Source organism: Neofelis nebulosa, chromosome 10, assembly GCF_028018385.1.
Source record: "Neofelis nebulosa isolate mNeoNeb1 chromosome 10, mNeoNeb1.pri, whole genome shotgun sequence".
NCBI classification, from domain to species: domain Eukaryota; kingdom Metazoa; phylum Chordata; class Mammalia; order Carnivora; family Felidae; genus Neofelis; species Neofelis nebulosa.
In genome coordinates, this window is record NC_080791.1 from 63,488,150 (window position 1) to 63,510,873 (window position 22,724).

Consider the following 22,724-nt stretch of genomic DNA (forward strand, 5'->3'; position numbering starts at 1 on the left):
CGCCGAAAACCATCGAGTTTAGGCACTGCTGGCTAGAAGGGCAAGGGAGGCGGGAGGGAGAGTTGGGGGCCCGCTCTGGCCCGAGAGGGCCAGGGGCGGGGCTGGGCGGCGGGCGCGGCCGGACGGGAGTTCCCCGGAGAAGGCTCCTTCAGCCCGAGTCCCGGTGAGTGCGAGAGCACCCGTGCCGCTCCCCAAGGCTCGACCCCTGCCAACCCGTCAGCCTTCACTCGGCCAGGATACCGAGTAGGGAAGGAGGGCCACCCCCAGGAAGGACCCCCGATCGCCTCTCACAGGGTATAGGGCGCCTGAACTCCCCCTCCCCCAGCTCTGTTGGCGGGTAGGGTCCCAGTGCTTGCTCGCTGACATCCCTTCAGGGGACTCTACTTCCTAATCACCCCCTACCTCGTTCGGACCCGCCTTTCCTTCGCGCCCAGGGTACACAGTCGGGGATCATCCCGTCTTCCCCAACTCCTTTCCAGACCTCCACTAGCCGGAGAGGCAGCCGGGACCCTCCGCCCCCTACACAAACACTTATCTCTGGTGGGGGACAAAGCTCGGGGTTCACTCCCCTTCCCTGGATCCCTCCAGAGTCCCCAGGCTTCCCCAATCTAGGGGATTCAGCGCCGGGACGCTGCTATGGACGACATTTTCACTCAGTGCCGGGAGGGCAACGCGGTGGCCGTTCGCCTGTGGCTGGACAACACGGAGAACGACCTCAACCAGGGGTGAGCTGAGGTGGCTGGTGGGTGAGAAGAAGGGCAAAGACCTGCTCCTCTCCGCGATGTGGGGTACTCACGTTGGCTGGGGGCAGCTGACTTTCCTACCCAGCATGAAGAGTGCAAAGCACAGCCTGTGGGGGGCAGAGGGTCTCCACAGAGAAAACTGTGTTTCTGCTGACTCTTGACTGCTCCTCAACAAGAGTTTCATAGAGGCTGCAGAGAGCTTTCCAGTTTCAGTGAGCTGCACTGGCATAAGCTAGGAGGCAAGAGTGTCTGGAAATTGTCTACAGGTCCATATGGCTGCAGGAGAGAACTCTGAGCTTCTGTGGGCTGAAGCATTGGGTATGAGTGGGGAACCACAGGAGATAAGACTGGAAAGGTCTGCTGCAAGGGTCAGCCAGATCATGCAAGGATATTTAGGCCATAATAAGGCCATTTTTCTAAGAACAAGGGTTTAAACCCTTGCTGTGATATGAGATTGTTCATTTAAGTGTCATCTTGGATAACTTTTGAGGAGCAGGTGGCCATGTGGAGGGGGAATTGCTTAGTCCATCCCAGAAGTGGTGTTGCCTTAGACTAGAATGGGGGCAGATGAAAAAGAAAGAAGTGATCGGATTCCTGAAATCTTTAGGATGAAGAATTTATGAGACCTGGTGTGGAGAGTGAGGAAGGTCAAAGATGATGACCAAGGGCTCTGGCTTGGACACTTGGGTGGATTGTGGTTACTTTTACGGAGTTGGACAAGACTGAAGGATGATGAGTGCTGCTCTGTTAGTGACTGTACAGCAAAGTGGAAATGTTGAATAGATTGTTGGCTATGCAGATTTGGATTTAAGGACAGAGATCTGACTTGGAGACACAGATTTGGGAGGTATTAATGTATAGACAATACCTGAAGACACAGGTGTGAAGGAGAGGGGATAAGAAGCCTACAAGACTGAAAAGGAGCCACTGGAGGTTGTATGAGAAACAGGAAAATATGTTAGTTAAGCTCGGACAAGTGAATTTTCAACAAAGGGATAGTGGTCAACAGAATAGGCTGTTGAGAGGTCAATGAACTTGAGCACTTTGAAGTAACTAATGAATTTACAATTAATATATTGGATGATCTTTGTGAAGGCTGTTATACAGGGAAACGGAGGAAGAAACCAGACACCACCAGGTTCCTTCATTTAAAGTACTATGAACACCTCCTGTGCTGGGTTCTAGAGGCCCAGAATCAGACATAATGCCAGCCCTCAAGGCAGCAGCCTGGTGGCAGGTTGAACAGGAGGTGAGGAAATAGAGAAAGTGAATGTAGACAAGGTTGGCTGAGAAAGGAAGGCAAGAAAAGCAGTAGTGGTGTTGATGATTCAGGTTGGTGGTTTTGATTCAGGGTTTTTTTATTTAAAATTTTATTCCTTCAGGTTGGGAGAGTTTACTATTTAAGTTTGAGAGGTAGTGATCACCTATCATCTTCATCTAGGCTTCACTCATGTTCTCTATGCTATTCCTCCATAATTCCCAGTCACTTTTTCCATTTTTCATATTCTTTCATAATTTCCATAATTCTTTCATAATTCTTCAAAGGGTGCTCTGGTAAAGAGTGAGTACCCTTATTATTTTGTTGGTAGGGTTATAAAGGCTTAGTTGAAGTTGTCCAGTGGGACTTGCATCTTGTAAAACTCTGGTGCCAAAACGTGAAGGGCTGGCATTAGTGAAACTGGCAGGCTTTGGTGCTGGTTTGAGGAGATAGGCTTTGGGGGCCCAAGCAGGCTAAATGCTGGATATGAGGTGAATTCCCTGTACGCCTCTTTGGGATTACAGCCTGTGGCCCTGCGATGACAGGCAACCTGACAGTGAGCAGAACCCTTGTGCCCATACTTTTGCCCTCATGCTCTGGTCTGCTCCTTGCCACAGACTGCAGGAGGCTGATAAACCGGGCACAAATTAAAGAGCTGGGAGGCAAAACTGACTGATAAGTAGAGGATAGTAGTTGCTTCAGAGAAGAGGAGGAGGGGGAAATCCACCTCCCAGGAAACCTTTTGGCTATCTCTAAGTGAGCTGATGAGGGCAGCTGTGGAGGGAAGTCATTAAGTTAAAGGCCACGCCCCACTCTCATCCCGAGGGAGGGGGACATCTGTGTGGCCTGCAGTGGCCAGACCTCTGATCTACTTCAGGCCATGCCCAGAGCCCCCACAAGGGAAGTGACCGCAGCACTAAGGCATCCGGAGGCTGCGGTCCCAGACCACGGACCGCCCCCTGCCCCGCCCCTTGGATCTTCACCGGAGCCCATGCTGGGTACTGGAGGGAATTTCCTTTTATGGCCCCAGGCTGTCAGGCAGACCCAGCTCCCACCAAGTGTTTTTTTCTTTTTGTACAGTTCTTTTACTTTAGAAAATACATGTCCTTTAGGGGGAAAAATTCTGATCCAGTTTTCTTTCCAAAGAAGCCATTCTCATTTTCCTCTCCTCATTTTCTGGGCCCAGGATTGTTTGAATAGAGGAATCGTGTTTTACCAAACCAAATCCTGGTTTGATAGCTGCCTCATCAGTAATGACCTATCAAAAGAACTTCTCTTTTTCATTATAAACCCTTCCAAAACATTATTTTCATTGCAGTCCATTTTTAGATCTTAAGTTTCAGTACCAGAGCCAATCAGGAAGCTTGCTCCCTTTCCCATGAGTTGTGGCCTTCCTTCTCCAAGACACCCTTCCCTTGCATTAATATGCATTAAACACTTGTTGTCTATTCTCTCAAGAAGTTCAGTCTTGCAGACAAGACAGCCCATTCAATTTTTACAATCCAGTACACAAGTGGTATAGGAGGGGGGTGTATGAGATGCAGTGGAAACAGAAAGGACCAACAGATGTTGCAAAAGGAATACAGAGGAAACCAAATGAAGAATGGTACCATTTAATGAGAGAAAGGCTCATGGGAGATGATGAAGACAATGAATCATATGGTTTTGTTGGGATTTCAGGTGGTGGTTGGTTGGGTTTGAAGCTCAGGGGAAGGTCTTAATTAGATAGCTTTGGAAGTTGCTGGCATGAATGAGAATCAGTCCTGGAGAGGTAAGGTTTCGGGAGAGAATATGCAGAATAACTATCAGTTTTTCTTCCGTCAAAGCCTTTGTTCCCATCCCCCCTCCAGATCAATAACCATTGTCCCTTCCTTAAAGGGATGATCATGGCTTCTCCCCCTTGCATTGGGCCTGCCGAGAAGGCCGTTCTGCTGTGGTTGAGATGCTGATCATGCGGGGGGCACGAATCAATGTGATGAACCGTGGGGATGACACCCCCCTGCACCTGGCAGCCAGTCATGGACACCGTGATATTGTGCAGAAGGTATGTATGAATGCTCCCTCTAACCTACATCCTATACATGCCTGGAAGTCAGTCACAAGCACATGTACTCCTCTCTCCTCGCATGGTTCAACCCCTGTCTGTCATTTGTGTCTTCTGCCTCTTCTACTTGTCCATGGGACCAGCTGCTGCAGTATAAAGCTGACATCAATGCAGTGAATGAGCATGGGAATGTGCCCCTGCACTATGCCTGTTTTTGGGGACAAGATCAGGTCGCAGAGGTGAGTGCTCATGCCCGAAGCCCTGGGATGAGTGGGAAACAAAGTCTGAGCCTGAATGGGAGATTCTAGAACCTTCAACCCATCCTGTGAGTACTGCTGAATGTGTGGCATTCAGAGTTGATACTACATCTGTATTCATGGTTGGTTGTGACCCTCAGGGAGGCAGCAGGGCCCCTCATCACAACCACCTTTTGATTCTAGGACCTAGTGGCTAACGGGGCCCTTGTCAGCATTTGTAACAAGTATGGAGAGATGCCTGTGGACAAAGCCAAGGCACCCCTGAGAGAGCTCCTCCGAGGTCTGTCCCCCACCCCCAGTTTGTACCCTCTTGTCTTGTCCCCCCACCTATCTCCTCGCCCCATACTACAACTGAAGCGAAAATTGTTTTTCTTCCCCAGAACGGGCAGAGAAGATGGGCCAGAATCTTAACCGTATTCCATACAAGGACACATTCTGGAAGGGGACCACCCGCACTCGGCCCCGTGAGTCAGCTGTAAGGGGAGGGGAGGGGTGGTTGAGGGAATAACCTTGCTCCTGGGGCTGGGTTAGGGGGAAGCTTGGGTACCTGACCTGCTCACACTCTCAGGAAATGGGACTCTGAACAAACACTCCGGCATTGACTTCAAACAGCTCAACTTCCTGGCAAAGCTCAACGAGAATCACTCTGGAGAGGTGACCCTGCCCTTCTTGCCCCTCCCTCCCCAACCCCTAACCAATTACCTGCTCTTCACCTGCCTTAAGTTTTCCCTCCGGTAAGTAGACAAGAAAGCAGTGGCCTTAGTTAAAGCCTCCTAAACCTTACTTGTCTCTCAGCTATGGAAGGGCCGTTGGCAGGGCAATGACATCGTCGTGAAGGTGCTAAAGGTTCGAGACTGGAGTACAAGGAAGAGCAGGGACTTCAATGAGGAGTGTCCCCGCCTCAGGTGCGGTAGGGCCTAAATGGGAAACTGCTGGTTCTGAAGAACCTGGAATAGCACCCAAAGGGAGATCTTTTATGCTGATCTCAGCTAGGGATACTCTCCCTCTTCCAGGATTTTCTCGCATCCGAATGTGCTCCCAGTGCTAGGTGCCTGTCAGTCTCCACCTGCTCCACACCCCACCCTCATCACACACTGGATGCCATATGGATCCTTGTACAATGTGTTACATGAAGGCACCAGTGAGTAGGGGATGCCAAATCTCAAGGGATGGGGGCAGGGTGTGTGAGCCTTTCCAAACTATTTAACTCTTGCCTCCTTAGATTTTGTTGTGGACCAGAGCCAGGCTGTGAAGTTTGCATTGGACATGGCAAGGGGCATGGCCTTCCTACACACTCTAGAGCCCCTCATCCCACGACATGCACTCAACAGCCGTAGTGTAATGGTAAGGTCACAGTTCACTCCTGGCCCATGCCCCCAGAGCCCTTTCACTGTCTAGAATAGGACTTACCTCCTTCCACATATCTATCTTCTCTTCCTCAGATTGATGAGGACATGACTGCCCGAATCAGCATGGCCGATGTCAAGTTCTCCTTCCAATGCCCTGGGCGCATGTATGCACCTGCCTGGGTGGCCCCTGAAGGTGAGTGAGGGCATCGTGTTGGGAGGTAGAGAAGGGCCAGATCAGTAGTAATGGAAGGGAGCAGAGACAGGACAGGCAGCTGGAATAGATAAGTCCTGTTCCTCCAGCTCTGCAGAAGAAGCCTGAAGATACAAACAGACGCTCAGCAGACATGTGGAGTTTTGCAGTGCTTCTGTGGGAACTGGTGACACGGGAAGTACCTTTTGCTGACCTCTCCAACATGGAGATTGGAATGAAGGTGAGAGCACAACTGTATGCACTGGTGTCAGAGGAATGGTGGTGGTAGTGACAATAACTATAGCAGGGCTGGGCTCTTCCCATTTTTGTTAGAATATACGGTAATCCTGTCCTGAGGACTAGAGGCCTCTCCCCACAGGATATTCAAGTCCTGAGACCCATTTTATTTTTCCCTGTATTTGCAGGTGGCACTGGAAGGCCTTCGGCCTACCATCCCACCAGGCATTTCCCCCCATGTGTGTAAGCTCATGAAGATCTGCATGAATGAAGACCCTGCTAAGCGGCCCAAGTTTGACATGATTGTGCCCATCCTGGAGAAGATGCAGGACAAGTAGAGCTGGAAAGTCCTTGCCTAAACTCCAGAGGTGTCAGGACACAGTTAGGGGAGTGTGTCTCCCCAAAGCAGCAGGCTTCTGGTTGCCTCCCCTGCCTCCAATCATGGTACTACCCCAGCCATGGGGCCCATCCCCCTGCCCCCATCCCTACCACTGCAGCCCCCAAAGGGGCTAGGCTCAGAGCTTTGTCACTTGCCACACGGTATCTCCCGGCATGGGAGGGACCAGCCCTGCCTGTCACAATAAAGTTTATTATGAAAACAGGCTGGTGTGGGGACAAGGGGACAGACAAGTACATTTAGGTTGGGTGGCTCAGGTGAAGTAGTGCGGCTTCTTCACATTGATGCCATACTCGCTGAGGGCAGGGGTCAAGTCCTCCATGGTTAGAGTGTACTTGCGGTCCTGAGGGAAGAGGGAAGAGCACCAGCTGAGCATAGGAATCCCAGATTTCAGTCCCAGGTGGGTGACCCTGAGTAGGTCTTTCACCTCCCCTAGGGCTCAGGTTCCCCAAAGGAGTTTCAGGATAAATTAAGCCTCCGATGCTGTGGGAGGTAATTACTGATTCAATGAGCCTCCCCTCACACCTTGCTCTTGCTTCGGGAGCTGCCAGAAGCTGTGCCCTTCATTTTGCAGTGCTGTAGGGCATCGTTGGCAATATCTGAGATGAATTTCTGGGCAGCTAGGGAGATGAGCCGAATTCTAGAGAGAAAAAAACCGGTGTGAGAAAGAGATGGGGCAACAAACTCCGCACAAGCACCCAAGACTCTAACTTGCCCAGACTGTACTCACATGCGTGGGTCCGAGGCCTCAAAGCCAGCGCGGTTCAGGTAGTAACCAGTCACTGCATCTGGGATCTGAGAGATCAAGGAGACGACAGTCAGCGTTCGCCCTATGCAGTGCCGGGCTGAGAGGGTGAGGGAAATGGGTGGAAGGCCTGGCTTTCAGGAAGCTCACAGTTTGGGTGGGCAGAGGGGATAAACCAAAGAGCTAGTAGGGGAGCAAGTACAAAAGGAAGCTAGAAATCCAGGTGGCGTAGCGGAAAGTTGGCCTGACAGCGGGTCAATAGCCTTGTTCAGGCAGGAAGCCCACCGTAGGCGTGTAATCCTCCAGCTGCATCAGGAAGTCCACCAGAGGCGTGCTGGACACCACCGGCTTCACGTCTCCGTTGGCCGCGCTCGGCAGCACGTAAACCCCGTTAGACATGGCCCCCTCCGGGGGCGCCGCGCCGCCCGCCGACACCGGAGCTGGAGGAGAACCAGCAAGCTGAGACACGGAGGTGGGAGGCACGGGGCCCCAGCTAGGTCTGCCTCAAACCCTCTGCCCTCACCCACTACTGGCCCCAAGACCTAGGCGTTGCCCTCACCCTCACCCATCCCAGTCCTCACCCGCCCCGCGCCGCTCGGCCGGCTCCCCGGCCCGCGCCGCCACGGGTCCCGTGCCCCCTGCCGCAGCTCCAGCCCCAGGTCCCCCTGCCGTCCCCGCAGGGCTGGCCTTGTTCTCCGCAGCGGTGCCGGCGGGCAGCGCTGCGGGGGCCGAGACCGTGGGCGTCGGGCCCGGGGCCGAGGCGGCGGAGCCCGGCGCCGCCTCGGGGTCCGCGCCGGAGCCGCTGCAGCTCATCGGGCCGGTGGGAGAGGCGGCGAACAGAGCCGCTTCCGCTTCCGCTCACGTTACGCACACACCATGGGTAACGTCACACGCCCCGCGCCTCGCCCCTCCCAAGTCGTGTTTGCAGTCTCTCGGGCCTCGCGCGTCCTACTTGTCAGTCTGCCCGCGAAATGGCGCAGACGGGCCACTTCCCACCCCGCTGTACTCTTAAGCCCTTATGCCGGCATAGGAACCGTGAATGTCGAGGACGCTCTTCTGCGGGTCTGGGACCACTTGTGCAACCTGGCGCTTGAAGACTGCTTTCGGACAGTCCTCGACCACCGGTTGCTTGGTAGTCTACATCCTTTCTAGTTCCCTTACTCAGCCCTTTACGGGTTGGAACGCAAGCCCCACTCCCCTCCAGCTGTCCAGAGAAGTGAGGGCAACAGGACAGCGCACGGTGCTGCTGTAGATGGGGAGGGAAATATTTCAGCTTGAGTAAACCACATATGCAAAATCACAGCGAGTGAGGGTGGGGTTTTCAACGCAACATTTATTTAATTCCCAATTGCCGTAACTGAGCTAGGGCCTGGAAATACAAAGTTAAGTAGGAGGAGGTTCTAGTCCTCTAGGCACCAACAGTCTTGGAAAGGGAGGCAAACAGGTAAACAAGCATTTTCAGTACTATGTTGGAGTTAAAATACTAGAGGTAGACACAGTATGCGGTGCAAGGGAGGAAGGGAACGAACATCTACTGCCTACTTCTTTGTGTCAGGCACTCTATCAACTTTATTCCATTTAATTATTCCCTGATTATTGTGAGAGGCAGATATTGATATCCCCACTTAACAGATTAGAGAAAAGATTCAGGGAGATGAACTTACTTGCCCAAAGCTCTCTCGTAGTCTACATCAGAACCAAAAATCAAACAGATTTGGTGTGAAAAAAGCTAAAATTTTTTTAACTAATTTCAACTAACTTCAGAGAGCCAAAAGGTTCACAGGAGGAGGTGACTTCTGAGCTGAGTCTTTAAAAGAATCCTGGAAGCCAATCAGGCAAAGGGAGTCAGAGTTCATGTTAAGGGTGCAGAATATCTTGAGCAAAAGTGAAAGTGGTGGTGGGGGAGGGCAAGGAGAGCAAGGATGGTAAACACTTTGTTATTCAATAACAAATAGCAAGGAAAGGATAAGGTTTGTGAACCATAGCAAAAAGCCCAAATTTGATCAGTAATCTTTGAAGGGTTTTAAGTAAATGACCTGATGAGATTTGCATTTTACTCTGGGAAAATGGTTTTGTGGAATGGATGGGCAGGAAGTAAGGACACTTTTTGCAAGGGTCTCTGAACAATTCACAGGGGAGAGAATATGGCTCTAAGCTAATGTAATAGCAGTGGAGATGGAAAGAAGTAGATGAGTTCTAGATATAGTTAGGACATATAACTGGCAGGACTTGTGTCTTGCTAAAGCTATATTTAAGAGATAAATTCAGTAGGAGTTATTGATTGACAGTAGTAATGGGGAGGAGGAGGTGAAGGAAATGGGAGTCTAGGATAACACTTAGATTTCTGGCTTGGTTGGAAGAAGCATAGTATCGTTTACCAAGAAAGAACACAAGAGAACAGTCTGGAATTGGGAAAGGAGGGAGATGAAGTATTGAGTATTATACAACTTGCATTTGAGGTATCAATTACTGTTGGATATAAAGTCTGATTTTGTGAGATTGTGATAGCTGTGGATACCAGGTGATTAATTTGTTTCAGGGAACATTGAGAAGAGCAAAAGACTAAAGATGAAGCAATGAAGTATACCAACATTTAGTGAGGAAGGAGAGAATGAATGACGAAGTGGGAACAGAAAAGAAGTTAAGTCCTGAAGTCTAAAGCAGGAGAAGTGGACAGCTCTGACAGAGAGCCCATAAAGTAAAGACTGGGAAGTGAGCACTGGGATGAAGCAGCAGGACAACCATTGTTTGTAATTGCCAGGGAAGTAAAGAGTGTAAAAGTGAGAGCAGAGGTCTCATTGCAGTGAAGTGAGAGAACATAAAGTGAAAGTGTACACAGAGAGCACAGACAACAGTTTGAAAAAGCTTGGTTGAAAAGAGAAAAGAGAAATAGGAGGGGGTTTGGGTGGGGTAGGTTATAACAGTACTGGTTATAACATCTGTAACACTACTGGTAATAGCATTTGTAAGAGGAACATGAGGCAGGAGTAGGGAGACCTGAGCGTGATGGAGCAGGGTAAGGTTGGGAGACACGTCAAGCTCAGAGCATTTCAGGGTTAGGAAGATAAGCTGTCTGCAGCAGTCAGTGGTTGATGGTTCAACAGGGCTTCCAACAGTGCAGAATAAGGGACCGAGCCACCAGCTGGGGGGCAGGGAACAGGTCAAGGGTTGATTAATGTCTTCAGCAGAGCTGGGAAGTTGGGTGTTCCCCAGCCTGTCACAGGATCCCAGCCAGGGCCAGAGCAGAAACCCTGACCCTGCACCTCTTCATTCAGACAGGACTCATGGCAGCCATGGATTACCTAGGGAAAAGGTGGGCATCACATCTTGTATCAGTACTAACAGACTAACCTCCCTTACCTTGTATTCACATTTCAGAACCCCATCAGAACTGCCCTCAAGTTCATCTTTGTACTCCTCATATTCATTAAAATGTCCACGCCCTTCCCTTCCATACTTACATCAAAGAGTCCCGCCCCACGCTGCTTATAGAGCCTTGGGTTGAGAAAGCCAAGAGGGGGGCGGCCGCTGAGGATTCTATGTTCATTTATCAGGGATAGTAGCCCACCAAACACTGGAGTAGAGGCCTGCAAAAGTGAGGGTGGGAGTAGAGGTTAGGGGTTCAGAGGGATTGGATTTGGGGGAGGAATGTCTGAAAGGATCAGAGGTCTCTGGAGAGTCAGGGATTCTGGGTGCAAGGTCTTTGTCGAGGGTGAGGATGGTTCCTGAGTGGGGGTTTGGAGCCAGGCTGATTCTTACCGAGGTGCCAGACACCCATGGAATGGGCACGCTGTTGCTGACCACCCAGTAGCCATCGGAGAGTGCGGCCACATCTGGGTAGGCACGGCCACTGGCATTGAAGTAACTAGATGGTGGTACGTGAGGACTGGAACTCAGGAACTGGGCTACAGCTTCCTCCTGAAAGGTGTTGTTGAGTAATTCTTGTCTGCTGAACTGAGGATCCCTCCCACCCATCCATCCACACAAATACACATACACACCTGGTATGAAGGCTGCGGGAACACATTGCTGAAGCCACCCCCACTGATGTAGTCAACGATCTCATTTGTGACTCTGAATGGGTTCTGGAAGGATGTGCCTCCCACTGTGGTGACATAGGGGCTGAGAGCAGAAGACACACTCAGTTTGTCGGGGTGCCCAGGGGACCTCCAAAATATGTGGAGATGGGTAAGTATGGGCTGGGTCTTGCTAGAGGCACTGGACTCTGGGGGGAAGCATGTACATGGGGGAAGACTAAGAGGTTTTGCGCCCTCGGGGCATGGCCTGAGGTGATGGTGCACACTGTTCTCTACAGCACATTCACCAAATCTTCTACTAAAATGCTTGGGAACTGAGGAAGAGGAATACTGGGAGCTGCGTTTTACTCAGGAGCCGAGGGACCTAGACCTATAGGAAGAAGAGGGGAGTGCAGTAACCAGAGCTGGTTAAACTGAGGGCTGAGCTACAGGAGCAACTGGTGGGGTCAAGGCAAAGATTCCAGATTATGAGGTCATAGATGGAAGATTGGTGGTCACAAGTAAGTGATGAGTTGGAGTGCTTACCTAGAGGCAGGGAAGCTGGGACGGAACTGGTGTCTTCCAGAGACAGACCAACACCCAGCCCCACTGTCACCTAGAGAAAGACCAAGTTTAGCACTCAGATTAATTGGTCAGAGCTTGATATGTGTGTTCAGATGTCAGCGAAGAAATTAAAGAGTTATTACTGCAAGAGGTCAAAATTTAGAGGTCAGATCAGTGGTCCCTGTTGAGTTCAGATTATAAGTCAGAGATCACAAGAGTTCCTGTGGGGTCAAAGTTTAGAGTAGGAGGTCACCTGATGCAAAGAGCAGGGTGAGACCCCGAGCGGCAGCCTTCATGAACTCGGTGTTGACCCGCTGGATGTAGGCGCTGCTGAGGGAGTCCTCATCATCTCCATAGCTCACGGTGTGCACATGTGGCAGGGCTGACTCATTACTGAGCACCAGGAGCCACTGCAGGAAGGGCTCTTGTGACTCATGCCGGCCTGGATTTGGGAGGTGGGGGAAAGCACAAGGGCAATCATTTGGGAGGTTGTCAGGATCTCTCTCTCTCTCATGGGATTCCCTTGAGGGAGTAGTGATCAACACTCCCCACCACCCACCTCCCCACCAACCAGTCCCCTTGGCAGTACCAGGGCTACTGTAGACCCAAGTGGAGATGTTGGCGCCGGCACTCATCAGGTACTCCACATCTAGACTGGCCTCGATCCCAGCCCGGCCCCGGCCCTGTTGTCCAACCACACGGGCTACTGACGCTTGGTGTGCAAAGTTCCCACCAAAGAGGCGCATGAACTCAGCCAGGTCTGAGTCATGGAAATACTGCTCCAGAAACTACAAAGGGAATCAGAGCAAATATCATCGGTCAGAGGATGCAGCCTCAAAGTCAGGGCAGGGGACACTGCTCCAGGTCACAGGATAGTGGGTGAGAACCCAGGGGTGGAGTCAGGGAGCAAGCCCCACACTGGGGAGGCACCTTGGGTAGGGTGTGAGGCCCCTGGAGCTCTCTGCACAGCTCACCTGGGCACAGGCTTGGCTGTTGTTGGTTGTGCCGGAGCCCACGTCTTGTGCTGTCAAGTTGTATCGCTGACGGATCACGGATGGGGTCACGCCCAAGTGCAGGCCAACAGTCCCTGACACCTGTGGCTCAGGGCGTTGCCTCAGGGATGATGTGGGGGGAAAGCGGTGCAGCCCCCCCACTGTGGGGAGGGGTCAGCCTTGAGGAGGAGATCTTTTAGACTCCAATCCCCACTTTACCACTGACCCCACCCCATGCCCGCCATAGCATCTAAACTTTTCCAGCCCCTGGCTCTATGTGCTTCAACCCCCACCAGCCCCATTTGGTGTTACCAAAGTCCACATGAGGGGCCAAGGCCTTCGGGAGCTGGTATGGACGTGGGGACCTTATAACATGGATCTCTCCAGGTCCCCCCACATAGCGATGAAACTCAGCCCCAGAGAGCAGCAGTTCTGCCTGTCTGGAGGTCAGAGATCAGAAAACAGAGGTCAGAAAGCATGGACAAGAGCAGAGGAGGCTGCCTGAGCATCACTGTTCGTTGTTGTCTCCCCATGTGTTAGCTCTTACCCACAAGTACTGCCCCCCCTCACCCTAGGTCTCAGTTCTCTCCCATTGGGGTGACATGTCTCCCTGATGGGATGATTGGTACCCTCCATGGGGCAATCATTCCCTCTCACCGAACACTCAGCCAGCAAGTCAGAAAGTCCCGTGTGGTCACTGAATGGCAGTTCTGGGCTCCAGCGGCCAAAAGCCATTTTTGGACTGTGCGGAAGGTCAATGGTGATGGCCGGACCAGTTCAGCCACATCCTCTAGGGTCAGGTATTTTCCTGCATAGATTCAGTAGAGGATCTTGCCTTCATTCATTGCTTTTCCAAGTTGCCTTTTTGTACCTCAACCAGGAGACATTGGGACTTCCCAGGAAAACTGGAACAGGGTCTTGAGGGATGGGTGAGAACTTTCTAGCAAAAAGGCAGGTTGTACAGGTGCAAGCTATATTTGGGGGCCAGGGGAAGAAAAGACTAGGGAGACTTGGAATGCTATGGCCAGAAATATGGATTTACCCTAAAGGTCACAAGTTTGCAATTGCTGCATCAGAGCATGTATTGCCATGATCATAACCAACAAGTAAGGTTAAGAAGTTAAAATTTTTCATTTTAAGTTTATTTACAGTAAAAGTTTTCAAAACTTTCAGAACCAATTATAAGATGACACCTAATTTAGTTCCAGTCTTCATACTTGTTTTTAAGCTTAACGTGATAGTGTGTCACTATTTTCCTGCACAGCACCAGGCACATAGCTCCGGGGTAAATCTGAGACTGCCCCCCCCACACCCCTCCCCACCCCCCAACCTGAAGGGCTTCATGCAGGGGAGGGACACTATCCAGCATGACCACTGGAGCAAAACACTGTTTTAGAGCAGAGTAGGGAGCATGGTGGGGAGTGGGGTGGAGGGGAAGAGACTGCAGACCGCTCAGGGGGCTGGGCAGCAGTCTGGGTGCAAGAAAAAAACAAATGTATTGGCAGTAACAGGCAATGGTAAAAAGTGGACGAGGCTCTTTCAGAGCTGAACTGACAGCCCTTGAGTCTGACTGGAGGAGGAAATGGGCATGTTGTGGGAAGGTAGGTAAGGAATTTGAGTTGATGGGTACCTATCTGTACTGCATACTACTTCCCAATCTGTCTGGTAGCTGGTGAGTAGTAGAGTCAGAATCTGAATCCAGATCTGATCACACAGACTGTGCTCTTAATTTTCAGGTTTCTAGCCTGACACACGTGGAAAGTTTTTGGGGAAAGAATTTGAGTGAGTTTTGGACAGTTTATTTCCAGTTCACTTTTTTAAATTCAGAAACTCTTTGACGAGAGCCACTGCTATTCAACTGCCCTATATCACCACCTCCCCAGGCACCCAGAGCACGACCCTGACATTACGTGCACCATCCCACGCTCAGCCCAGCCCTGGGTCCCTCCATTGCATCCCACATCCCAGCCCCAGTCCCAGTAGGCACCGTAACGAGGAGAGCCGGGATCCGACACAGCCTGCACCAGCTCGGATAATCTTTCCACGTTCTGCTGTCTCAGGGCAAAAGTGAGACTCAGCTCTTCCTCAGAGTCTACACGGCCCAGGGACACCCAGCCTGGGGGCAACCTGCAGGGTCAGGAGTCATGAACATGGTCTTTGTTAGTGTGGGGATGGAAGGTTCAGGATTAGAGGCTGAGACCTGGGGTAGGATCCCAGAGGCAGATATGGCTCACAAGAGGTGAATGATCAAGGACTGACTGAGCCTGGCAACTGGGGATAAGACTTTGCAGTGGATACCAGGAGCTGGTAAGAGGTTGAGGGAGGCTGGGACGAAGACAGTGGGTGCAAAACAGGGCATAGGGAAGGGGAAGGTCTGTGCTAAGTCAACTTACGCCAGCTGCTGGTCAGGCTCCGGGCTGTAACTGCATTTGCCAGTGACGAAGAGGGCAAGGAGCCCTAGGAAGCTGCAGAGGCAGCAGGCGGGTTTTAGCCGGAGGTGGACTGTCACTGCGTTCCCACCCTTCAACACGTACTCCCTCCAACATGATCCCCTCCTCCCAGGGCCCCCTAATTCTCACCAGGCTTGGAGTCTCATTCTGCCTTTCTGGAGGTCTGCTGTCATGTGACAGATCACGTGAGCTCTAATATTCCACCACGCGGCATCTGCCTAGAAACTGGTGACTGTGCTGGCTCCTCCCTCAAATGGGTGGTCCTGAATGCTGGAGAACGGGTGGGGCTGCCACCAGGATCCTTCCTCCGTGGCTCAAGGAGCACTGGGTAAGTCCAGGGCTCCCCACTGCTGCCAGAGTCCAGCCAGCACTCACCGTGGGGGTATAGGGCAGTGCTGAAGAGAGGGGCTCTGGGGCACACAGACCCACAGACATGGGTTCCTGCTTAGCTATATGGTATCAGGAAAGCCACTCAACCTCCTGGAGCCTAGGCTTCATTTAGAATATGAAAGCTATTGTATTAAAAGTCCTCTGTCTCATAGGGTTGCAGTGAAAATTCACAGCTATAAAGCAGACACACTGCTCACCAGAGCCTGATGAGGAAAAGGTTCAACAAGCTTGAGCTGTTATTACATGTGGACCCTCAAGCCTAGAGTTGATCATCCCCAAGATCTCTCCCCATTGGCCAATACCTCTCTAGGTCACTGCTACATCTCCCTGGCCTCCGGCCCTTGTTAGAGGGAAAGGCCAAGTGCAGAGATGTGATAGCCTCAGGCTAGGCCCGGGCTCCCAGTGCCATCCCCACCCCAGATGCCCCTGCGTCCAATACCCCTCCGTGCCTCCTGAGGTGTCCACAATGTATAGGGTGCCTTGCAATCACCCCCCCCCCCCCATCCTGACAGCTCCCACAGAATACAGCCGGACACTGGATACAAACTGCAGTTTATTAAGGCTCCAGAGTGAGAATTGGCACTTGGTTCTGGGCAGGGGCAGGGGTGTCAGTGGAACCCAAAGGAGCTGGGCCTGAACAGGTTGGAGGGACCTCCCCCCATCCTCCCTACCCCCCAATAAATAAAGTCTCAGCTCCACCTCAAGGTGCTGGCACAGGGCAGGAAGCCCTCACTGAGGAGAACCCAGGGCTGCTGCCTCCTTCATACTTCTCCCCACACTGGACCTGGCCCTGGGTCAGTGCCAAACAGGGCCTCTGTGGCACTGGTGCTCTGATGGGGCCAGGGTGAGATGTGGGACCTGCTGCCACTGGAGGAGTTTAGGATGGGGAGCTGGCCTCCCCCGTGGCCAATCATGGTCCGAGGCTGCCCAGGGCAGGCTCAGATGGGGCCTGCTTTGGGGACACTGTGCGCATCCCAGGTCGGGGCCCAGCCTGGGCCACAGCTAGATGTGCAGCTCCGTGTCATCAGGTGGCTCCAGGCCAGACTCTTGGCTGAGTGCTGAGGCTGAGGGGCCCTGGGCCACCCCAAATGGTGAGACAACGGGTGAGCGAGCAGCCAGAGGAGACAGTGAGGGAGAGAAGCTGGGGGACATGGCAGCTGAGGATAGGGAACCTTCGTGGCTGATGGGGGAGCGGTGAGAAGCTGGTGGGAAGATGGCCCGGGTTGCAGCCGTGCTGGCTGGCTTAGGGGGCACAGACTTGGCTCCTGGGTGGGCCACAGCAGTGATGAGGGGTGGTGGGTCAATACGGGGAGCCGGGGGACATGGCCGAGCTTCATCCTTGAGCCGGGCAATCTCTGTGAAGACACTGGCCAGTGGCTGGAACTGAGGGCACCAGCTCAGCAGGTAGTCCCAGTTATAGCTGCCACGGAGCTCCTCCTCACCAGCCACAATGGCCGTCAGTGCACCTGCCACACATGGCTTGCCATCTGCTGGGAAGCCATAGTCCCCGGTGGGTGCAGGGCTCAGGCCACAGCCCCCCAGGAAGGCTGTGGCAGTGGCTGGTGGGCCCTCTTCTCGGTACAGAGTGGCTCCTGCACCTGGCAGCAGCAGCCCTGCCTTGCGGCCCTTATACCAGGTATCAGGGGCAGGTGGCTCACAGGATGTGTCACTCAGCCCGTCTGCATCCTGCTGGATGCCTGAGTCGGGGCCACGGGCAGCCAAGGAAGAAGCCACACTGGCCACACGTGGGAATTCATTGATCATGCGGATCTCGTCATCCTCTGCAGCCTCTGCTGAGCCTCTACCACTTGAGTGTGAAGGGTCCAGGGAGCCACCACGGGGGTAGGGTCCTCCAGCTCCTGGCCCACCATAGCTGGGGAGAGTCTGGTGATAGAGGTGCTCTGAGGGCGGTGGGCTGGGCGGCTCTCGGCCTAGCTTCTGCAGAGAGCCACTGGCCAGGGGCGCTGCCTGTGACATTGGACCGGGTGCTGCCTCAGCCTTGCGGCTACGGGCCCGCACCAGCCCTAGGACCAGTGCTGCTAGAGCAAGCACCACCACAACTCCCAGGGAGGCCGCCACAGCCCCCACCAACAGCAGGTTGAGGTCAGGTGCCAGGCCCAGGGCAGTATGGGTGATATCTACAGTCACAGGCACTGTGGCACTCCGGGAACCAGGCAGAGGCCCCCGTGCCACCACCTCCAGCCTCAGCTCCCGTGGTGCCTCACGTCGTGTCCGGCCTCCACTCCCAGAAGTGCCTGTCCCGCTGCCTGGTGCCCGACTGTCCACTCGAAGGTAGAGAGCACCTGTAGTCTGGTTGATACCAAAATAGGGGGAAGAGGTGGCAAGGGAATAGAGCACCAGGCCATCAGCACCTCCATCCTCATCTGTGGCCTGCACATGACCCAAGTTGTAGCCACGCCGGGCACCTTCTGGCACCTGGAAGTGGAAAGCTGGAGCCAGGAATACTGGGTCATACTCATCCTCCCCTGTCACCAGCACCGACACAGTGACCGAGGCTGAGAGATTCCCGGCATCGGCAGCACCCACCAGCAGCTGGAAGCTTCCCGTATGCTCATAGTCGAAGGCCACTCGTGCCCTCAACTCTCCTGTTGAGCTGTTCAGTGCAAATGCTTCACGGCCCTCAGGCCCTGGCCCGGCCTCCAACAGGCTGTAGCGGAGCCTTCCGAAAGCCCCAGCATCCCCATCAATCGCATGCAGAGTGGTCACAAGAGTGCCTGGAGGCTGGTTCTCTGCCAGGCTGGTGCTGAGCAAGCTCAAAGGGAAGACTGGGCCATGGTCATTCACATCCTGGACTTCGATAGTCACTGGTGCCAGAGCGAAGTGTGTCCCAGCAGGGTCGGCAGCCTGCACTACAAGCTGATGTCGAGACTGGGTCTCACAGTCCAAGGGGTGGGCGAGTCGCAAGGCACCTGAACTCTCATCCAGCTCAAAGAGCCCAGAAGGGTCACCTGAGCTGAGCGTGAAACGCACGAGGCCATGAGGACCCGGGTCAGCGTCAGAGGCCTCCACATGCAGCAATTCAACTCCAATGGGTGTGTCCTCAGGAACTGCCATGCGATAGGATGCTTGAGTGAAGACAGGTGGGTTGTCATTGACATCCAACACAGTGACAGTGACAGGAACAGCTGAACTGCGAGGTGGCTGGCCCCGATCAGCTGCAGCCACAGTTAAGTTGTACTGGGTTAGGCTTTCAAAGTCTAGAGGCTCAAGCAACACCAGGCAGCCCAATGCCCGGGGACCTAGTCCACCACCTTCGCCAGCCTCAGCCAGCCGGGATTCCAGCTGGAAAACTCGGCCTCGGTTGCCACTGACGATGCTATAGTCCACGGTGGCATGGGCGCGGCTTTCATCAGCATCTGTAGCCTCCAAGGTGAGCAGGGTGGAACCAGGGGGCAGATCCTCAGTCACAGCCACACGGTAGTGTGGCAATGTGAAGCTAGGGGTATGGTCATTCTGGTCCTGCAGCTGCACATGCACTGTGGCTCGTGCTGCCCGGCCTGGCATCCCATGATCTCGTGCTTCCAGCACCACGTCTACCACTCCTGGCCCCTCATGGCCCAAGGCCACTGTTCCCACTGTTGTGAACAAGGTCCCTGAGATGAGAAGGGAATGGAGAGAAATATGCATTCAGCAGAGACTGTAGGTGAGCAGAGGGGTGATCCTTTGGGGCCTAGGAAATGGCCTTGAAAGTCAGACTCCAGGGAATAGCCTGCGCTGGGAGTTTATGAAATGGTTTCCAGGATTCAGGAAATGGCTTCTAGACATGCAGTCAAGACAGGGTTTAAAATAGAGACTAAGGAGGGGAAATTTTTCTCTCTGGGTCAGGGATCCAGGAGTTAAGAATTCAGGCAAGAAATTCTAGGAATGAGGTCAAAATATGGCCCATCACAGTCAAAGATAAGGGGTCAGATCCTGGGAAGGACGTACCATTGTTGGGGTCAACACTGAAGCCCTCAGCAGGGGAAGCCAGGTGGTAGGAAATGTGACCATTGGCACCTGAATCCTGGTCAGTGGCAGAGACGGAGAGAATGACACTGCCTGGGGGGGTGTGTTCAAGCAGTGTCACCTGAGGGGTGAAGACAAGTGTTTATGGCCAAGCTTCCCAGCTGCCCTACTGTCCACTCAGCCTATGTTCTAGAGCCTGATCCCATGAGCCCTGCTGGGCATCCATGCCAGCTTGAAGCCCATAGTCAGTACTCAAACTTCCCACCTTCCTCCATTTCTGGGCACAGGATGAAGTACCTAGACACATTTCCTAGGACGTGGAAGACTGGTTTGAGATGGGACCCTCCCATCCTCAGGGCTCCATCCTCAGGTCAGTTCCAAGATCCAGCCCTCCCTCCCCCCGCTCAGACACTTCTAGCTGTGTCACTTCCTTCCAACGTGAACAACACTGGGCCCAGGTGTGGGGACATCTGGCTACATCAATACCTGGTAGAGGCTCTGCGAGAAGGCAGGTGCATTGTCATTGACATCCTCCACAAACACTGTGAGGTTAGCATGGCCCTCATGAGGCCCGTCATGTGCCAGCAGTTGCAGGTGGTAGCGGTCACGTTGCTCAAAGTCCAGGGGGCCCGTGAGTGAGAGGCGGCCTCCATAGCGACCTATGCTGAAGGGATCCTGGGGTCCAGATGGGCTCAGCACATACCACAGCACGGGTCCTGAGTCCACATCATTCCCTGTTACCTGTGCAATCTCTGAGCCCAAGAGCGTATCTGTAATACATAGGACATGTGTGTCTGGCATGGTCCCAGACACCCCTGGAGCCCCAGGGTAGGGTACAGTGCCACCCTACTACCCTTTGTACCTCTCACTTTACCCAGCCCTCACCTTCTGACACTCGGAGCTCCCAGGGCTGGGGGATGGTGGGGCGATTATCATTGGTGTCGATGACCATCACCGTCAGGGTAGCGGAGCCCACCAGGGCTGGGCTTCCTCGGTCTGTGGCCATCAGTACCAGTCTGGACACAGAGAACAAACAAGAGTGGGGCCTGGGGATAAGGGAGAACCTTGGGCAGGGCTAAGAGGACACCCGATAGGCTAGAGGTCTGGGGGACTCAGGATGTGGCCTAGGAGTTGAGGGGGGGGGGGACAGGGCAGGGCTTGAAACTGGATGGACACAGGATGGGGTGTCAGGAGTCTACAGAGCCAGGCTTTACCGTGTTTCAGCCCATATCTCACGGTCCAGGATGGCTGTGGTAGTAATAGTGCCCGTGGCTGGGTCTACATGGAACAATCCCCGTGCTGGCTGGGATGCGGCCAGACTATAAGAGATCTGTCCACTGGGGCCTTGGTCCAGGTCATCTGCCTCCACCTGGTGGGAGGAGGAGGCTGCTGGCACTGAGCTGGCCACAGACAAGTCTGGCCAGCCCTGCCCCCCATCTTCCCATCACACCCCACACCTGCAGCAAGGGTCCCTCCAAGGGCCTGGACTCAGGCAGGAAGGCCACATAGTGGGGCCGCAGGAAGCGGGGAGCATTGTCATTGGTGTCTTGCAGGGTTAGGGTCAGCACAGAAAAGGCAAAGGCTCCCCCGCTCTCTGCTTGCAGGACCAGTCGCAGTCGTGGGCTTGCCTCGAAGTCCAGCCCCTCTGCTGAGCGAACTGTGATGGCTCCTGTGGGGGGCGGCAGAAAGCATCACGGATAGTTCTTGCTTGCCCTGGAGCCTGCCTCACTGAGGCCCTTCCTCAAGGGTAGCCCCTACACAACCAGAGCTTTCTCAGGCCCAGGAAGCTTCCCCAGGAGCCTGTTCCCTCACAGAGCCCCTGCTCCTGCCCCTTACCTGTACTAGGCTGGATGGAGAAAGTCCCTCTCTCATTCCCACTGAGAATGCTGTAGGTGATTGGTCCATTTGAGCCCCCTGCATGGACAGCCTTGGGGGAGACAATGGGAGTCCCTGCGGAGATGATGGTATTGGTTGGACAGTGAGCACCAGACTAATGTCTCCACTAGGAGACATTTTTAGTAGGTAACCCCAGCTCATCCAGGGATACAAAGCTGGGAGACATTATTGGGGACCCACCTGGGGGTGCATTCTCACGGAGCATGGCTTCACTACTAGCCCGAGGGAAGCGGGGTCCACGCTCAGACTCCCCCTGCAGCCCAACAATGACCACACCAGTGGCAGAGCGAGCTGGACGGCCAAGGTCGGTGGCCACGATGAAGAGGACACGATCCCGGGGACCCAGGGCTACAGGGGAGCGGGCCACACGTATTTCACCGGTGTAAGAGTCCACAGTGGTGCCAGGCGGTGGTGTGCCTGCCAGCCGGTATAGGATAGAGGCATTAGCACCAGCGTCACGGTCTTCAGCTCGCAGAGTGGCCAGAGGCAGGGTTGGGGTGCTGAGGCTGGGGCCTGGGCGGGGCAGACGCAGCCTTAGGGGACTGGTGGGGAAGGTGGGTGCGTGGTCATTGACATCACGGACTGTGATGGTGACAGGTACCGTGGTGCTCAGGGGCCCAGCTGCTGCACCATCCACTGCACTCACAGAAAAGGCATAGCTGGGACACTGTTCTCTGTCTAGAACTGTGGCTGTGCGCAATTCCCCAGAGCTGGGCTCCAGCAGGAAGGCTCCTGCTGCACCTGTACCCAGGTAGTAGGTCACACGGCCATTGGCCCCAGCATCAGGGTCATGAGCCTGTAGCTGCAGCAACAGGGTCCCTGCAGGTGCATCCTCAGGCACCTCCACAGAGTAGGCAGGCACAGGGAAGGCTGGAGCATGATCATTGGCATCCAGCACGGTCACTGTCACAAGTAGAGTGGCACTGAGAGCTGGCTGGCCTCCATCCCGGGCCTCTATCTGCAGCTGGAATGCTGGCTCCACCTCTCGGTCTAGTGGCCTCATGGTGCCAAATTCCCCAGAAGCTAGGTCTAGGATGAAGGCTCCTGATGGGTCCCCATCTGCAGAGAAGTACATGTGCATATAAACGTGTGAGTCCATGGGAATGGGAGTGATTTACAGGCAACAGCAAATAGGACAGAGTGGTGGGGAGAGAAACTGGGAGAAAGGCAAAGAAAAGAACCACAGAAGATAAAGGAAGATATGCTAAAGCAACCCTTCTCAGAGTGTGT

General features: G+C 53.7%; 4 protein-coding genes and 1 long non-coding RNA gene across 8 annotated transcripts in view; 1 reads left to right on the forward strand and 4 right to left on the reverse strand.

Annotated features, from left to right (window-relative positions):
* The first annotated feature begins 32 nt into the window (after nt 1-32).
* ILK (integrin linked kinase) lies at nt 33-6,679 on the forward strand. Of its 4 annotated transcripts, none has more exons than XM_058688079.1 (13): nt 33-163; nt 589-725; nt 3,880-4,045; nt 4,189-4,284; nt 4,486-4,582; nt 4,683-4,766; nt 4,871-4,956; nt 5,098-5,207; nt 5,316-5,443; nt 5,525-5,646; nt 5,745-5,844; nt 5,952-6,082; nt 6,267-6,679. In XM_058688079.1, exons 2-13 carry the CDS (start codon nt 637-639, stop codon nt 6,414-6,416), a joined length of 1,359 nt encoding a protein of 452 aa, XP_058544062.1. In that variant the 5' UTR covers nt 33-163; nt 589-636; the 3' UTR covers nt 6,417-6,679. The 4 variants fall into 4 exon arrangements, with proteins under 4 accessions (XP_058544062.1, XP_058544065.1, XP_058544064.1 ...); XM_058688081.1 differs by lacking the exon at nt 33-163 and adding an exon at nt 170-294; XM_058688082.1 differs by lacking the exon at nt 589-725 and having other exon boundaries at nt 35-163.
* LOC131487406 (uncharacterized) lies at nt 3,599-5,818 on the reverse strand. The gene is made up of 2 exons (XR_009249731.1): nt 5,713-5,818; nt 3,599-3,764 (listed from the first exon to the last, which is right to left on the reverse strand). It is a non-coding gene; the product is annotated as an uncharacterized LOC131487406 (long non-coding RNA).
* TAF10 (TATA-box binding protein associated factor 10) lies at nt 6,624-8,066 on the reverse strand. Its single transcript, XM_058688084.1, has 5 exons — nt 7,802-8,066; nt 7,506-7,660; nt 7,206-7,270; nt 7,001-7,115; nt 6,624-6,818 (listed from the first exon to the last, which is right to left on the reverse strand). Exons 1-5 carry the CDS (start codon nt 8,031-8,033, stop codon nt 6,729-6,731), a joined length of 657 nt encoding a protein of 218 aa, XP_058544067.1. The 5' UTR covers nt 8,034-8,066; the 3' UTR covers nt 6,624-6,728.
* A 467-nt stretch (nt 8,067-8,533) lies between these two features.
* TPP1 (tripeptidyl peptidase 1) lies at nt 8,534-15,492 on the reverse strand. Its single transcript, XM_058688077.1, has 13 exons — nt 15,372-15,492; nt 15,186-15,257; nt 14,780-14,919; nt 13,450-13,600; nt 13,105-13,232; nt 12,775-12,953; nt 12,390-12,588; nt 12,049-12,242; nt 11,783-11,847; nt 11,222-11,342; nt 10,980-11,138; nt 10,682-10,807; nt 8,534-10,522 (listed from the first exon to the last, which is right to left on the reverse strand). Exons 1-13 carry the CDS (start codon nt 15,413-15,415, stop codon nt 10,382-10,384), a joined length of 1,719 nt encoding a protein of 572 aa, XP_058544060.1. The 5' UTR covers nt 15,416-15,492; the 3' UTR covers nt 8,534-10,381.
* A 680-nt stretch (nt 15,493-16,172) lies between these two features.
* The window catches only part of DCHS1 (dachsous cadherin-related 1), a 33,987-nt gene continuing 27,435 nt past the window's right edge, over nt 16,173-22,724 (reverse strand). Inside the window, exons 14-21 of the mRNA XM_058688076.1 lie at nt 21,675-22,553; nt 21,435-21,548; nt 21,056-21,267; nt 20,813-20,967; nt 20,484-20,614; nt 20,085-20,368; nt 19,581-19,719; nt 16,173-19,246 (exon numbers count right to left, since the gene is read on the reverse strand). Of these exons, the coding sequence (XP_058544059.1) occupies nt 16,635-19,246; nt 19,581-19,719; nt 20,085-20,368; nt 20,484-20,614; nt 20,813-20,967; nt 21,056-21,267; nt 21,435-21,548; nt 21,675-22,553 (4,526 nt within the window). The 3' untranslated portion in view covers nt 16,173-16,634. The remainder of the gene's footprint in view (nt 19,247-19,580; nt 19,720-20,084; nt 20,369-20,483; nt 20,615-20,812; nt 20,968-21,055; nt 21,268-21,434; nt 21,549-21,674; nt 22,554-22,724) is intronic.

What these genes read in the sequence shown, in the direction of transcription:
- ILK (XM_058688079.1), top strand. Translation starts at nt 637, where the DNA reads ATGGACGACATTTTCACTCAGTGCCGGGAGGGCAACGCGGTGGCCGTT. An exon ending in GAGGAGTGTCCCCGCCTCAG is followed by an intron (nt 5,208 to 5,315) that starts GTGCGGTAGGGC and finishes TCCCTCTTCCAG; the next exon opens with GATTTTCTCGCATCCGAATG. An exon ending in TCAACAGCCGTAGTGTAATG is followed by an intron (nt 5,647 to 5,744) that starts GTAAGGTCACAG and finishes TCTCTTCCTCAG; the next exon opens with ATTGATGAGGACATGACTGC.
- TAF10 (XM_058688084.1), bottom strand. Translation starts at nt 8,033, where the DNA reads ATGAGCTGCAGCGGCTCCGGCGCGGACCCCGAGGCGGCGCCGGGCTCC. An exon ending in GAGGCCTCGGACCCACGCAT is followed by an intron (nt 7,116 to 7,205) that starts GTGAGTACAGTC and finishes TTTTCTCTCTAG; the next exon opens with AATTCGGCTCATCTCCCTAG. An exon ending in GCTCCCGAAGCAAGAGCAAG is followed by an intron (nt 6,819 to 7,000) that starts GTGTGAGGGGAG and finishes CTCTTCCCTCAG; the next exon opens with GACCGCAAGTACACTCTAAC.
- TPP1 (XM_058688077.1), bottom strand. Translation starts at nt 15,415, where the DNA reads ATGACAGCAGACCTCCAGAAAGGCAGAATGAGACTCCAAGCCTG. An exon ending in TGCTCTTTGCATCAGGTGAC is followed by an intron (nt 11,848 to 12,048) that starts CTCCTACTCTAA and finishes TCTCTAGGTGAC; the next exon opens with AGTGGGGCTGGGTGTTGGTC. An exon ending in TCCCGCAGCCTTCATACCAG is followed by an intron (nt 11,139 to 11,221) that starts GTGTGTATGTGT and finishes AACACCTTTCAG; the next exon opens with GAGGAAGCTGTAGCCCAGTT.